The sequence below is a fragment of the Salvelinus fontinalis genome, chromosome 9, assembly GCF_029448725.1.
Source record: "Salvelinus fontinalis isolate EN_2023a chromosome 9, ASM2944872v1, whole genome shotgun sequence".
Classification (NCBI taxonomy): domain Eukaryota; kingdom Metazoa; phylum Chordata; class Actinopteri; order Salmoniformes; family Salmonidae; genus Salvelinus; species Salvelinus fontinalis.
Window position 1 is genome coordinate 1,396,234 of NC_074673.1, and position 14,487 is coordinate 1,410,720.

The 14,487-nt window shown below is 43.2% G+C and overlaps 1 protein-coding gene across 1 annotated transcript in view; it reads left to right on the forward strand.

Moving 5' to 3' along the window:
* myrf (myelin regulatory factor) overlaps window positions 1-14,487 on the forward strand; it is a 96,990-nt gene that overhangs the window by 76,056 nt on the left and 6,447 nt on the right. The window contains exons 19-24 of the mRNA XM_055935034.1: window positions 2,833-2,894; window positions 4,420-4,536; window positions 11,226-11,598; window positions 12,140-12,202; window positions 13,640-13,745; window positions 14,338-14,412. Coding sequence (XP_055791009.1) covers window positions 2,833-2,894; window positions 4,420-4,536; window positions 11,226-11,598; window positions 12,140-12,202; window positions 13,640-13,745; window positions 14,338-14,412 — 796 coding nt within the window. The remainder of the gene's footprint in view (window positions 1-2,832; window positions 2,895-4,419; window positions 4,537-11,225; window positions 11,599-12,139; window positions 12,203-13,639; window positions 13,746-14,337; window positions 14,413-14,487) is intronic.

Below are 14,487 nucleotides of genomic sequence, written 5' to 3' on the forward strand. Positions count from 1 at the left end.
TTCCCTTCTATTCTATTCCCTTCTATTCCCTTCTATTCTATTCCCTCCTATTCCCTTCCCTTCTATTCTATTCCCTTCTATTCCATTCCCTTCTGTTCCATTCTATTCCATTCCCTTCTATTCCCTTCTATTCCTTTCCCTTCTATTCCCTTCTATTCCATTCCCTTCTATTTCATTCCCTTCTATTCCCTTCTATTCCCTTCCCTTCTATTTTATTCCCTTCTATTCCCTTCCATTCTATTCCATTCCCTTCTATTCCCTTCTATTATGTTCCATTCCATCTCTCTTCTATTCTATTCCCTTCTATTCCATTCCCTTCTATTCCATTCCCTTCTATTCCCTTCTATTCCATCCCCTTCTATTCCCGTCTATTCCCTTCTATTCCATTCCCTTCTATTCCCTTCTATTCCATTCCCTTCTATTCCCTTCTATTCCCTTCTATTCCCTTCTATTCCATTCCCTTCTATTCCATTCCCTTCTATTCCCTTATATTCCATTCCCTTCTATTCTATTCCCTTCTATTCCCTTCTATTCTAATCCCTTCTATTCCCTTCCCTTCTATTCTATTCCCTTCTATTCCATTCCCTTCTATTCCCTTCTATTCCATTCCCTTCTATTCCCTTCTACTCTATTCCCTTCTATTATTTTCCCTTCTATTCCCTTCCCTTCTATTCTATTCCCTTCTATTCCATTCCCTTCTATTCTATTACCTTCTATTCCCTTCTATTCTATTCCCTCCTATTCCCTTCCCTTCTATTCTATTCCCTTCTATTCCATTCCCTTCTATTCCATTCTATTCCATTCCCTTCTATTCCCTTCTATTCCTTTCCCTTCTATTCCCTTCTATTCCATTCCCTTCTATTTCATTCCCTTCTATTCCCTTCTATTCCCTTCCCTTCTATTCTATTCCCTTCTATTCCCTTCCCTTCTATTCCATTCCCTTCTATTCCCTTCTATTCCATTCCCTTCTATTCCATTCTATTATATTCCATACCATCTCTCTTCTATTCTATTCCCTTCTATTCCATTCCCTTCTATTCCCTTCTATTCCCTTCTATTCCATTCCCTTCTATTCCCTTCTATTCCCTTCTATTCCCTTCTATTCCCTTCCCTTCTATTCCATTCCCTTCCATTCCCTTCCCTTCTATTCCATTCCCTTCTATTCCCTTCTATTCCATTCCCTTCTATTCCCTTCTATTCCCTTCTATTCCATTCCCTTCTATTCCATTCTATTCCCTTCTATTCCATTCCATTCCCTTCTATTCTATTCCCTTCTATTCCTTTCCATTCTATTCCATTCCCTTCTATTCCCTTCTATTCCATTCCCTTCTATTCCATTCTATTATATTCCATTCCATCTTTCTTCTATTCTATTCCCTTCTATTTTATTCCCTTCTATTTTATTCCATTCCCTTCTATTCCATTCCCTTCTATTTCATTCCCTTCTATTCCCTTCTATTCCCTTCCCTTCTATTTTATTCCCTTCTATCCCCTTCCCTTCTATTCCATTCCCTTCTATTCCCTTCTATTATGTTCCATTCCATCTCTCTTCTATTCTATTCCCTTCTATTCCATTCCCTTCTATTCCATTCCCTTCTATTCCCTTCTATTCCATCCCCTTCTATTCCCTTCTATTCCATTCCCTTCTATTCCCTTCTATTCAATTCCCTTCTATTCCCTTCTATTCCCTTCTATTCCTTTCCCTTCTATTCCATTCCCTTCTATTCCCTTCCCTTCTATTCCATTCCCTTCTATTCCCTTCTATTCCATTCCCTTCTATTCCCTTCTATTCCATTCCCTTCTATTCCCTTCTATTCCATTCCCTTCTATTCCATTCCCTTCTATTCCCTTATATTCCATTCCCTTCTATTCTATTCCCTTCTATTCCCTTCTATTCTAATCCCTTCTATTCCCTTCCCTTCTATTCTATTCCCTTCTATTCCATTCCCTTCTATTCCCTTCTATTCCATTCCCTTCTATTCCCTTCTACTCTATTCCCTTCTATTATTTTCCCTTCTATTCCCTTCCCTTCTATTCTATTCCCTTCTATTCCATTCCCTTCTATTCTATTCCCTTCTATTCCCTTCTATTCTATTCCCTCCTATTCCCTTCCCTTCTATTCTATTCCCTTCTATTCCATTCCCTTCTATTCCATTCTATTCCATTCCCTTCTATTCCCTTCTATTCCTTTCCCTTCTATTCCCTTCTATTCCATTCCCTTCTATTTCATTCCCTTCTATTCCCTTCTATTCCCTTCCCTTCTATTCTATTCCCTTCTATTCCCTTCCCTTCTATTCCATTCCCTTCTATTCCCTTCTATTCCATTCCCTTCTATTCCATTCTATTATATTCCATACCATCTATCTTCTATTCTATTCCCTTCTATTCCATTCCCTTCTATTCCCTTCTATTCCCTTCTATTCCATTCCCTTCTATTCCCTTCTATTCCCTTCCCTTCTATTCCATTCCCTTCCATTCCCTTCCCTTCTATTCCATTCCCTTCTATTCCCTTCTATTCCATTCCCTTCTATTCCCTTCTATTCCCTTCTATTCCCTTCTATTCCATTCCCTTCTATTCCATTCTATTCCCTTCTATTCCATTCCATTCCCTTCTATTCTATTCCCTTCTATTCCTTTCCATTCTATTCCATTCCCTTCTATTCCCTTCTATTCCATTCCCTTCTATTCCATTCTATTATATTCCATTCCATCTCTCTTCTATTCTATTCCCTTCTATTCCCTTCTATTCTATTCCTTTATATTCTATTCCATTCCATTCCATCTCCCTTCTCCTCTCACTGTACTATATGTTTTCATACCCCTCTGGTCCAGGTCTGCAGAGGGATCATCTAGGATGGCCTCTGCTCCTCAATCCACCATCTCGACACGTCAAGGTCAGAGACACACAGACATATGAATCCCTCTCTGGAATGCTAGATGGGCAGTATTTAGTGGTAGAAAGGACTAGCTATCTCTGAGGCGTATTTACCAGTATTTAGTGGTAGAAAGGACTAGCTATCTCTGAGGCTTATTTACCAGTATTTAGAGGTAGAAAGGACTAGCTATCTCTGAGGCGTATTTACCAGTATTTAGTGGTAGAAAGGACTAGCTATCTCTGAGGCGTATTTACCAGTATTTAGTGGTAGAAAGGACTAGCTATCTCTAAGGTTTATTTACCAGTATTTAGTGGTAGAAAGGACTAGCTATCTCTGAGGCTTATTTACCAGTATTTTGTGGTAGAAAGGACTAGCTATCTCTGAGGCGTATTTAGCAGTATTTCGTGGTAGAAAGGACTAGCTATCTCTGAGGCGTATTTACCAGTATTTAGTGGTAGAAAGGACTAACTATCTCTGAGGCTTATTTACCAGTATTTAGTGGTAGAAAGGACTAGCTATCTCTGAGGCGTATTTACCAGTATTTTGTGGTAGAAAGGACTAGCTATCTCTGAGGCGTATTTAGCAGTATTTCGTGGTAGAAAGGACTAGCTATCTCTGAGGCGTATTTACCAGTATTTCGTGGTAGAAAGGACTAGCTATCTCTGAGGCGTATTTACCAGTATTTAGTGGTAGAAAGGACTAGCTATCTCTGAGGTTTATTTACCTGTATTTAGTGGTAGAAAGGACTAGCTATCTCTGAGGCGTATTTACCAGTATTTAGTGGTAGAAGGGACTAGCTATCTCTGAGGCGTATTTACCAGTATTTAGTGGTAGAAAGGACTAGCTATCTCTGAGGCTTATTTACCAGTATTTAGTGGTAGAAAGGACTAGCTATCTCTGAGGCTTATTTACCTGTATTTAGTGGTAGAATGGACTATCTATCTCTGAGGCTTATTTACCAGTATTTAGTGGTAGAAAGGACTAGCTATCTCTGAGGCTTATTTACCAGTATTTAGTGGTAGAAAGGACTAGCTATCTCTGAGGCATATTTACCAGTATTTAGTGGTAGAAAGGACTAGCTATCTCTGAGGCATATTTACCAGTATTTAGTGGTAGAAAGGACTAGCTATCTCTGAGGCGTATTTACCAGTATTTAGAGGTAGAAAGGACTAGCTATCTCTGAGGCGTATTTAGAGGTAGAAAGGACTAGCTATCTCTGAGGCGTATTTACCAGTATTTAGAGGTAGAAAGGACTAGCTATCTCTGAGGCGTATTTACCAGTATTTAGTGGTAGAAAGGACTAGCTATCTCTGAGGTGTATTTACCAGTATTTAGAGGTAGAAAGGACTAGCTATCTCTGAGGCTTATTTACAATTGTTAGTTATTGGACTGACTATGTATTTGTAACAGACTTTAAGATCTTAACACGGTGTATAGAGTATTGTTTTAGGGTTGTCATAAAGACATTAGAAACCGAACTGATCCTACAGGACATCATCACCAATCAATGTCTATATGCAATGAACCTATCTACTCTGTGTAGATACAGTCCCACCCTCTCCTTCACTGGCCAATCCTGCAGCTTGCTGTCCACCTACAACTGCCACAAACAACCAATCAGCAACTACTCTGTCGCCAAGCAACAACCAGTCTACATTGGGTAAGAAAACATTGACCCATCTGTCTTACATTCATAGCCTATGCATAATCAGTGAGTAAACATTTCATAAATGCTTAAGTGACATTACTGTGACACAGCAAATATATCAACTTGTGTTTGTTGCTATAAGCATTAAATGGTACCTGTCTCCATTAAATGGTACCGGTCTCCATTAAATGGTACCAGTCTCCATTAAATGGTACGGTCTCCATTAAATGGTACCGGTCTCCATTAAATGGTACCGGTCTCCATTAAATGGTACCGGTCTCCATTAAATGGTACGGTCTCCAATGGTACCTGTCTCCAATGGTACCTGTCTCCAATGGTACCTGTCTCCATTAAATGGTACCGGTCTCCATTAAATGGTACCGGTCTCCATTAAATGGTACCTGTCTCCATTAAATGGTACCTGTCTCCATTAAATGGTACCGGTCTCCATTAAATGGTACCGGTCTCCATTAAATGGTACCTGTCTCCATTAAATGGTACCTGTCTCCAATGGTACCTGTCTCCATTAAATGGTACCGGTCTCCATTAAATGGTACCGGTCTCCATTAAATGGTACCTGTCTCCATTAAATGGTACCGGTCTCCATTAAATGGTACCTGTCTCCATTAAATGGTACCTGTCTCCAATGGTACCTGTCTCCATTAAATGGTACCGGTCTCCATTAAATGGTACCGGTCTCCATTAAATGGTACCGGTCTCCATTAAATGGTACGGTCTCCATTAAATGGTACCTGTCTCCAATGGTACCTGTCTCCAATGGTACCTGTCTCCATTAAATGGTACCGGTCTCCATTAAATGGTACCTGTCTCCATTAAATGGTGCCTGTCTCCATTAAATGGTACCTGTCTCCATTAAATGGTACCTGTCTCCAATGGTACCTGTCTCCAATGGTACCTGTCTCCATTAAATGGTACCGGTCTCCATTAAATGGTACCTGTCTCCATTAAATGGTACCTGTCTCCATTAAATGGTGCCTGTCTCCATTAAATGGTACCGGTCTCCATTAAATGGTACCGGTCTCCATTAAATGGTACCGGTCTCCATTAAATGGTACCGGGCTCCATTAAATGGTACCTGTCTCCAATGGTACCTGTCTCCATTAAATGGTACCTGTCTCCATTAAATGGTACCAGTCTCCATTAAATGGTACCCGTCTCCATTAAATGGTACATGTCTCCATTAAATGGTACCGGTCTCCATTAAATGGTACCGGTCTCCATTAAATGGTACCGGTCTCCATTAAAGGTACCGGTCTCCATTAAATGGTACCGGTCTCCATTAAATGGTACCTGTCTCCAATGGTACCTGTCTCCACTAAATGGTGCCTGTCTCCATTAAATGGTACCTGTCTCCATTAAATGGTACCTGTCTCCATTAAATGGTACCTGTCTCCATTAAATGGTACCGGTCTCCATTAAATGGTACTTGTCTCCATTAAATGGTACCGGTCTCCATTAAATGGTACCTGTCTCCATTAAATGGTACCTGTCTCCATTAAATGGTACCTGTCTCCATTAAATGGTACCTGTCTCCATTAAATGGTACCTGTCTCCATTAAATGGTACCTGTCTCCATTAAATGGTACCGGTCTCCATTAAATGGTACCTGTCTCCATTAAATGGTACTTGTCTCCATTAAATGGTACCGGTCTCCATTAAATGGTACCGGTCTCCATTAAATGGTACGGTCTCCAATGGTACCTGTCTCCAATGGTACCTGTCTCCAATGGTACCTGTCTCCATTAAATGGTACCGGTCTCCATTAAATGGTACCGGTCTCCATTAAATGGTACCTGTCTCCATTAAATGGTACCTGTCTCCATTAAATGGTACCGGTCTCCATTAAATGGTACCGGTCTCCATTAAATGGTACCTGTCTCCATTAAATGGTACCTGTCTCCATTAAATGGTACCTGTCTCCATTAAATGGTACCGGTCTCCATTAAATGGTACCTGTCTCCATTAAATGGTACTTGTCTCCATTAAATGGTACCGGTCTCCATTAAATGGTACCGGTCTCCATTAAATGGTACGGTCTCCAATGGTACCTGTCTCCAATGGTACCTGTCTCCAATGGTACCTGTCTCCATTAAATGGTACCGGTCTCCATTAAATGGTACCGGTCTCCATTAAATGGTACCTGTCTCCATTAAATGGTACCTGTCTCCATTAAATGGTACCGGTCTCCATTAAATGGTACCGGTCTCCATTAAATGGTACCTGTCTCCATTAAATGGTACCTGTCTCCAATGGTACCTGTCTCCATTAAATGGTACCGGTCTCCATTAAATGGTACCGGTCTCCATTAAATGGTACCTGTCTCCATTAAATGGTACCGGTCTCCATTAAATGGTACCTGTCTCCATTAAATGGTACCTGTCTCCAATGGTACCTGTCTCCATTAAATGGTACCGGTCTCCATTAAATGGTACCGGTCTCCATTAAATGGTACCGGTCTCCATTAAATGGTACGGTCTCCATTAAATGGTACCTGTCTCCAATGGTACCTGTCTCCAATGGTACCTGTCTCCATTAAATGGTACCGGTCTCCATTAAATGGTACCTGTCTCCATTAAATGGTGCCTGTCTCCATTAAATGGTACCTGTCTCCATTAAATGGTACCTGTCTCCAATGGTACCTGTCTCCAATGGTACCTGTCTCCATTAAATGGTACCGGTCTCCATTAAATGGTACCTGTCTCCATTAAATGGTACCTGTCTCCATTAAATGGTGCCTGTCTCCATTAAATGGTACCGGTCTCCATTAAATGGTACCGGTCTCCATTAAATGGTACCGGTCTCCATTAAATGGTACCGGGCTCCATTAAATGGTACCTGTCTCCAATGGTACCTGTCTCCATTAAATGGTACCTGTCTCCATTAAATGGTACCAGTCTCCATTAAATGGTACCCGTCTCCATTAAATGGTACATGTCTCCATTAAATGGTACCGGTCTCCATTAAATGGTACCGGTCTCCATTAAATGGTACCGGTCTCCATTAAAGGTACCGGTCTCCATTAAATGGTACCGGTCTCCATTAAATGGTACCTGTCTCCAATGGTACCTGTCTCCACTAAATGGTGCCTGTCTCCATTAAATGGTACCTGTCTCCATTAAATGGTACCTGTCTCCATTAAATGGTACCTGTCTCCATTAAATGGTACCTGTCTCCATTAAATGGTACTTGTCTCCATTAAATGGTACCGGTCTCCATTAAATGGTACCTGTCTCCATTAAATGGTACCTGTCTCCATTAAATGGTACCTGTCTCCATTAAATGGTACCTGTCTCCATTAAATGGTACCTGTCTCCATTAAATGGTACCTGTCTCCATTAAATGGTACCGGTCTCCATTAAATGGTACCTGTCTCCATTAAATGGTACCTGTCTCCATTAAATGGTACCTGTCTCCATTAAATGGTACCTGTCTCCATTAAATGGTACCTGTCTCCATTAAATGGTACCTGTCTCCATTAAATGGTACCGGTCTCCATTAAATGGTACTTGTCTCCATTAAATGGTACCGGTCTCCATTAAATGGTACCTGTCTCCAATGGTACCTGTCTCCACTAAATGGTGCCTGTCTCCATTAAATGGTACCGGTCTCCATTAAATGGTACCTGTCTCCATTAAATGGTACCTGTCTCCATTAAATGGTACCGGTCTCCATTAAATGGTACTTGTCTCCATTAAATGGTACCTGTCTCCATTAAATGGTGCCTGTCTCCATTAAATGGTACCTGTCTCCATTAAATGGTACCTGTCTCCATTAAATGGTACCGGTCTCCATTAAATGGTACCGGTCTCCATTAAATGGTACCTGTCTCCATTAAATGGTACCGGTCTCCATTAAATGGTACCTGTCTCCATTAAATGGTACCTGTCTCCATTAAATGGTACATGTCTCCATTAATTGGTACCTGTCTCCATTAAATGGTACCGGTCTCCATTAAATGGTACCGGTCTCCATTAAATGGTACCGGTCTCCATTAAATGGTACCGGTCTCCATTAAATGGTACTGGTCTCCATTAAATGGTACCTGTCTCCAATGGTACCTGTCTCCAATGGTACCTGTCTCCATTAAATGGTACCGGTCTCCATTAAATGGTACCTGTCTCCAATGGTACCTGTCTCCAATGGTACCTGTCTCCATTAAATGGTACCGGTCTCCATTAAATGGTACCGGTCTCCATTAAAGGTACCGGTCTCCATTAAATGGTACCGGTCTCCATTAAATGGTACCTGTCTCCAATGGTACCTGTCTCCATTAAATGGTACCTGTCTCCACTAAATGGTGCCTGTCTCCATTAAATGGTACCTGTCTCCAATGGTACCTGTCTCCATTAAATGGTACCTGTCTCCACTAAATGGTACCGGTCTCCATTAAATGATACCGGTCTCCATTAAATGGTACCTGTCTCCGTTAAATGGTACCGGTCTCCATTAAATGGTACCGGTCTCCATTAAATGGTACCGGTCTCCATTAAATGGTACCTGTCTCCATTAAATGGTACTTGTCTCCATTAAATGGTACCGGTCTCCATTAAATGGTACCTGTCTCCATTAAATGGTACCTGTCTCCATTAAATGGTACCGGTCTCCATTAAATGGTACCTGTCTCCATTAAATGGTACTTGTCTCCATTAAATGGTACTTGTCTCCATTAAATGGTACCGGTCTCCATTAAATGGTACCGGTCTCCATTAAATGGTACTTGTCTCCATTAAATGGTACCGGTCTCCATTAAATGGTACCGGTCTCCATTAAATGGTACCTGTCTCCATTAAATGGTACCTGTCTCCATTAAATGGTACCGGTCTCCATTAAATGGTACCGGTCTCCATTAAATGGTACCTGTCTCCATTAAATGGTACATGTCTCCATTAATTGGTACCTGTCTCCATTAAATGGTACCGGTCTCCATTAAATGGTACCGGTCTCCATTAAATGGTGCCTGTCTCCATTAAATGGTACCTGTCTCCATTAAATGGTACCGGTCTCCATTAAATGGTACCTGTCTCCATTAAATGGTACCGGTCTCCATTAAATGGTACTTGTCTCCATTAAATGGTACCGGTCTCCATTAAATGGTACCTGTCTCCAATGGTACCTGTCTCCACTAAATGGTGCCTGTCTCCATTAAATGGTACCGGTCTCCATTAAATGGTACCTGTCTCCATTAAATGATACCTGTCTCCATTAAATGGTACCGGTCTCCATTAAATGGTACTTGTCTCCATTAAATGGTACCTGTCTCCATTAAATGGTGCCTGTCTCCATTAAATGGTACCTGTCTCCATTAAATGGTACCTGTCTCCATTAAATGGTACCGGTCTCCATTAAATGGTACCGGTCTCCATTAAATGGTACCTGTCTCCATTAAATGGTACCGGTCTCCATTAAATGGTACCTGTCTCCATTAAATGGTACCTGTCTCCATTAAATGGTACATGTCTCCATTAATTGGTACCTGTCTCCATTAAATTGTACCGGTCTCCATTAAATGGTACCGGTCTCCATTAAATGGTACCGGTCTCCATTAAATGGTACCGGTCTCCATTAAATGGTACCGGTCTCCATTAAATGGTACTGGTCTCCATTAAATGGTACTGGTCTCCATTAAATGGTACCTGTCTCCAATGGTACCTGTCTCCAATGGTACCTGTCTCCATTAAATGGTACCGGTCTCCATTAAATGGTACCGGTCTCCATTAAAGGTACCGGTCTCCATTAAATGGTACCGGTCTCCATTAAATGGTACCTGTCTCCAATGGTACCTGTCTCCATTAAATGGTACCTGTCTCCACTAAATGGTGCCTGTCTCCATTAAATGGTACCTGTCTCCAATGGTACCTGTCTCCATTAAATGGTACCTGTCTCCACTAAATGGTACCGGTCTCCATTAAATGATACCGGTCTCCATTAAATGGTACCTGTCTCCGTTAAATGGTACCGGTCTCCATTAAATGGTACCGGTCTCCATTAAATGGTACCGGTCTCCATTAAATGGTACCTGTCTCCATTAAATGGTACTTGTCTCCATTAAATGGTACCGGTCTCCATTAAATGGTACCTGTCTCCATTAAATTGTACCTGTCTCCATTAAATGGTACCGGTCTCCATTAAATGGTACCTGTCTCCATTAAATGGTACTTGTCTCCATTAAATGGTACTTGTCTCCATTAAATGGTACCGGTCTCCATTAAATGGTACCGGTCTCCATTAAATGGTACTTGTCTCCATTAAATGGTACCGGTCTCCATTAAATGGTACCGGTCTCCATTAAATGGTACCTGTCTCCATTAAATGGTACCTGTCTACATTAAATGGTACCGGTCTCCATTAAATGGTACCGGTCTCCATTAAATGGTACCTGTCTCCATTAAATGGTACATGTCTCCATTAATTGGTACCTGTCTCCATTAAATGGTACCGGTCTCCATTAAATGGTACCGGTCTCCATTAAATGGTGCCTGTCTCCATTAAATGGTACCTGTCTCCATTAAATGGTACCTGTCTCCATTAAATGGTACCGGTCTCCATTAAATGGTACCGGTCTCCATTAAATGGTACCTGTCTCCATTAAATGGTACCGGTCTCCATTAAATGGTACCGGTCTCCATTACATGGTACCGGTCTCCATTAAATGGTACCAGTCTCCATCCTCTCTCTTGTAGAAGTGAGTAGTCCGGTCCCTACACTGCGCAGCATCAACAAGAAGGCCAAGTCCAGGCCTATGGACAAGGACGGACGCTACCGGAACCGTCTCAGCCACACCTCCGCCCCCATCTACCTGTCCAAGGCTAAGAAACCTGCCCCTGCAGAGGACCTGGGGGGTGTAGGGGGGGTCAACAACCGGCTGCCTGGACCGGGCGGGCCTGAAGACCAGCAGACACTGCCCGTGCCTCAGAGACAACGTAGGGACAACACACACATCAGCACGGAGGAGGAAACAGGAGGAAGACCATTCCCTTCCCTTATAGATCTGCACATCCTGGAGACAGACCAACACATCTCATCACACAACTGTCCCCATCCTGACAGCTGCAGGTGGGTCTTCCTCTGTGGTTCTCTACACAGCTGTGGGTCTTCCTCTGTGGTTCTCTACACAGCTGTGGGTCTTCCTGTGTGGTTCTCTACACAGCTGTGGGTCTTCCTCTGTGGTTCTCTACACAGCTGTGGGTCTTCCTGTGTGGGTCTCTACACAGCTGTGGATCTGCCTGTGTGGGTCTCTACACAGATGTGGGTCTTCCTGTGTGGTTCTCTAGACAGCTGTGGGTCTTCCTCTGTGGTTCTCTACACAGCTGTGGGTCTTCCTCTGTGGTTCTCTACACAGCTGTGGGTCTTCCTGTGTGGTTCTCTACACAGCTGTGGGTCTTCCTCTGTGGTTCTCTACACAGCTGTGGATCTGCCTGTGTGGGTCTCTACACAGCTGTGGATCTGCCTGTGAGGTTCTCATGACACTTTGTGGAATACATGACACTTTGTGGAATACATGACACTTTGTGGAATACATGACACTTTGTGGAATGCATGACACCACGTAGATATTGTGACTGCATTGTATAATGATTTTGGGTTTTGTCCACAGCTATTCCGTATCACTCCAAGGAACCAGGAACTCCTCCATGTCAAAAATCACTCTACACATGAGGTGAGTACACACGGCCTGTTACAACCCTTCACCTGAACCAACACGGCCTGTTACACACCTTCACCTGAACCAACACGGCCTGTTACACACCTTCACCTGAACCAACACGGCCTGCTACACACCTTCACCTGAACCAACACGGCCTGTTACACACCTTCACCTGAACCAACACGGCCTGCTACACACCTTCACCTGAACCAACACGGCCTGTTACACACCTTCACCTGAACCAACACGGCCTGCTACACACCTTCACCTGAACCAACACGGCCTGTTACACACCTTCACCTGAACCAACACGGCCTGCTACACACCTTCACCTGAACCAACACGGCCTGCTACACACCTTCACCTGAACCAACACGGCCTGCTACACACCTTCACCTGAACCAACACGGCCTGCTACACACCTTCACCTGAACCAACACGGCCTGCTACACACCTTCACCTGAACCAACACGGCCTGCTACACACCTTCACCTGAACCAACACGGCCTGCTACACACCTTCACCTGAACCAACACGGCCTTTTACACACCTTCACCTGAACCAACACGGCCTGCTACACACCTTCACCTGAACCAACACGGCCTGCTACACACCTTCACCTGAACCAACACGGCCTGCTACACACCTTCACCTGAACCAACACGGCCTGCTACACACCTTCACCTGAACCAACACGGCCTGCTACACACCTTCACCTGAACCAACACGGCCTGCTACACACCTTCACCTGAACCAACACGGCCTGCTACACACCTTCACCTGAACCAACACGGCCTGTTACACACCTTCACCTGAACCAACACGACCTGCTCCTCACCTTCACCTGAACCAACACGGCCTGCTACACACCTTCACCTGAACCAACACGGCCTGCTACACACCTTCACCTGAACCAACACGGCCTGCTACACACCTTCAAATGTGCACTAAATGATACCAACACGTAGAATCAAATCAAATCAAATCAGCTCCGTTCACCTGACAGCTACGGTACATCTACCGTTCACCTGACAGCTACGGTACATCTACCGTTCACCTGACAGCTACGGTATATCTACCGTTCACCTGACAGCTACGGTACATCTACCGTTCACCTGACAGCTACGGTATATCTACCGTTCACCTGACAGCTACATCTACCGTTCACCTGACAGCTACGGTATATCTACCGTTCACCTGACAGCTACGGTACATCTACCGTTCACCTGACAGCTACGGTATATCTACCGTTCACCTGACAGCTACATCTACCGTTCACCTGACAGCTACGGTATATCTACCGTTCACCTGACAGCTACGGTATATCTACCGTTCACCTGACAGCTACGGTATACTTACTGTTCACACACATACAACTGCCAGGCACACCAACTCGTGGATATTTTCCAATGATAAGATTAACAGTACAAACAACATTATATTCCTCAGTTCCAGTGCCAGTGTGTGGGTCAAACAGTGTGGAGTCACCAGAGGACGGCTGTGTCCTGACCACAGAGAGACCGAGCTCTATGCCGGAGAAAGAACATTTACTGAGGTACATCTCCACACCACCATGATAAAACATTACAGATGTTACTGAACATGGTTGGGGTCAATCCCACTTCACCTGACGTTACAATACTTCTCAAATTCACTGTGGAATTGACCCCAACTGTAAAGGAGGCCTTCCCTCTCTTCACTAGAAGAGGGGGTGTAACAGGGATCGGACCAACACGCAGCGTAGCCAGTGCTCAACATGTTTAATTAACAAAAACTACAGTGAACACTAAACAAATACAAAATAACAAAAGTGGCAAACCGATACAGACCTATCTGGTGCAGAATACAAAAACACAGAGACAGGAAACAACCACCCACAATCCCCAACACAAAACAAGCCACCTATATATGATTCTCAATCAGGGACAACGATTGACAGCTGCCTCTGATTGAGAACCATATTAGGCTGAACATAGAAACAGACGAACTAGACACACAACATAGAATTCCCACCCAGCTCACGTCCTGACCAACACTAAACAAGCAAAAACACATAAGAACTCTGGTCAGGACGTTACACCAACACCTGTTACTGACTTCCCAGCTTATGGAGCTACTGACTGACCTCTTGACCTCTTGCTCCTCAGGGGACAGATCACCTGTGGTCAGTATCTGTACTGTCATTCCAGGACGTTACCTATCACTTCAGAGTGGCCAAGTCTGTGAGTATTGAATTTAAATTAATTAATTTTTATATTATTTTATTTTTATTTAATTTTTATTTTGTTTTATTTTAT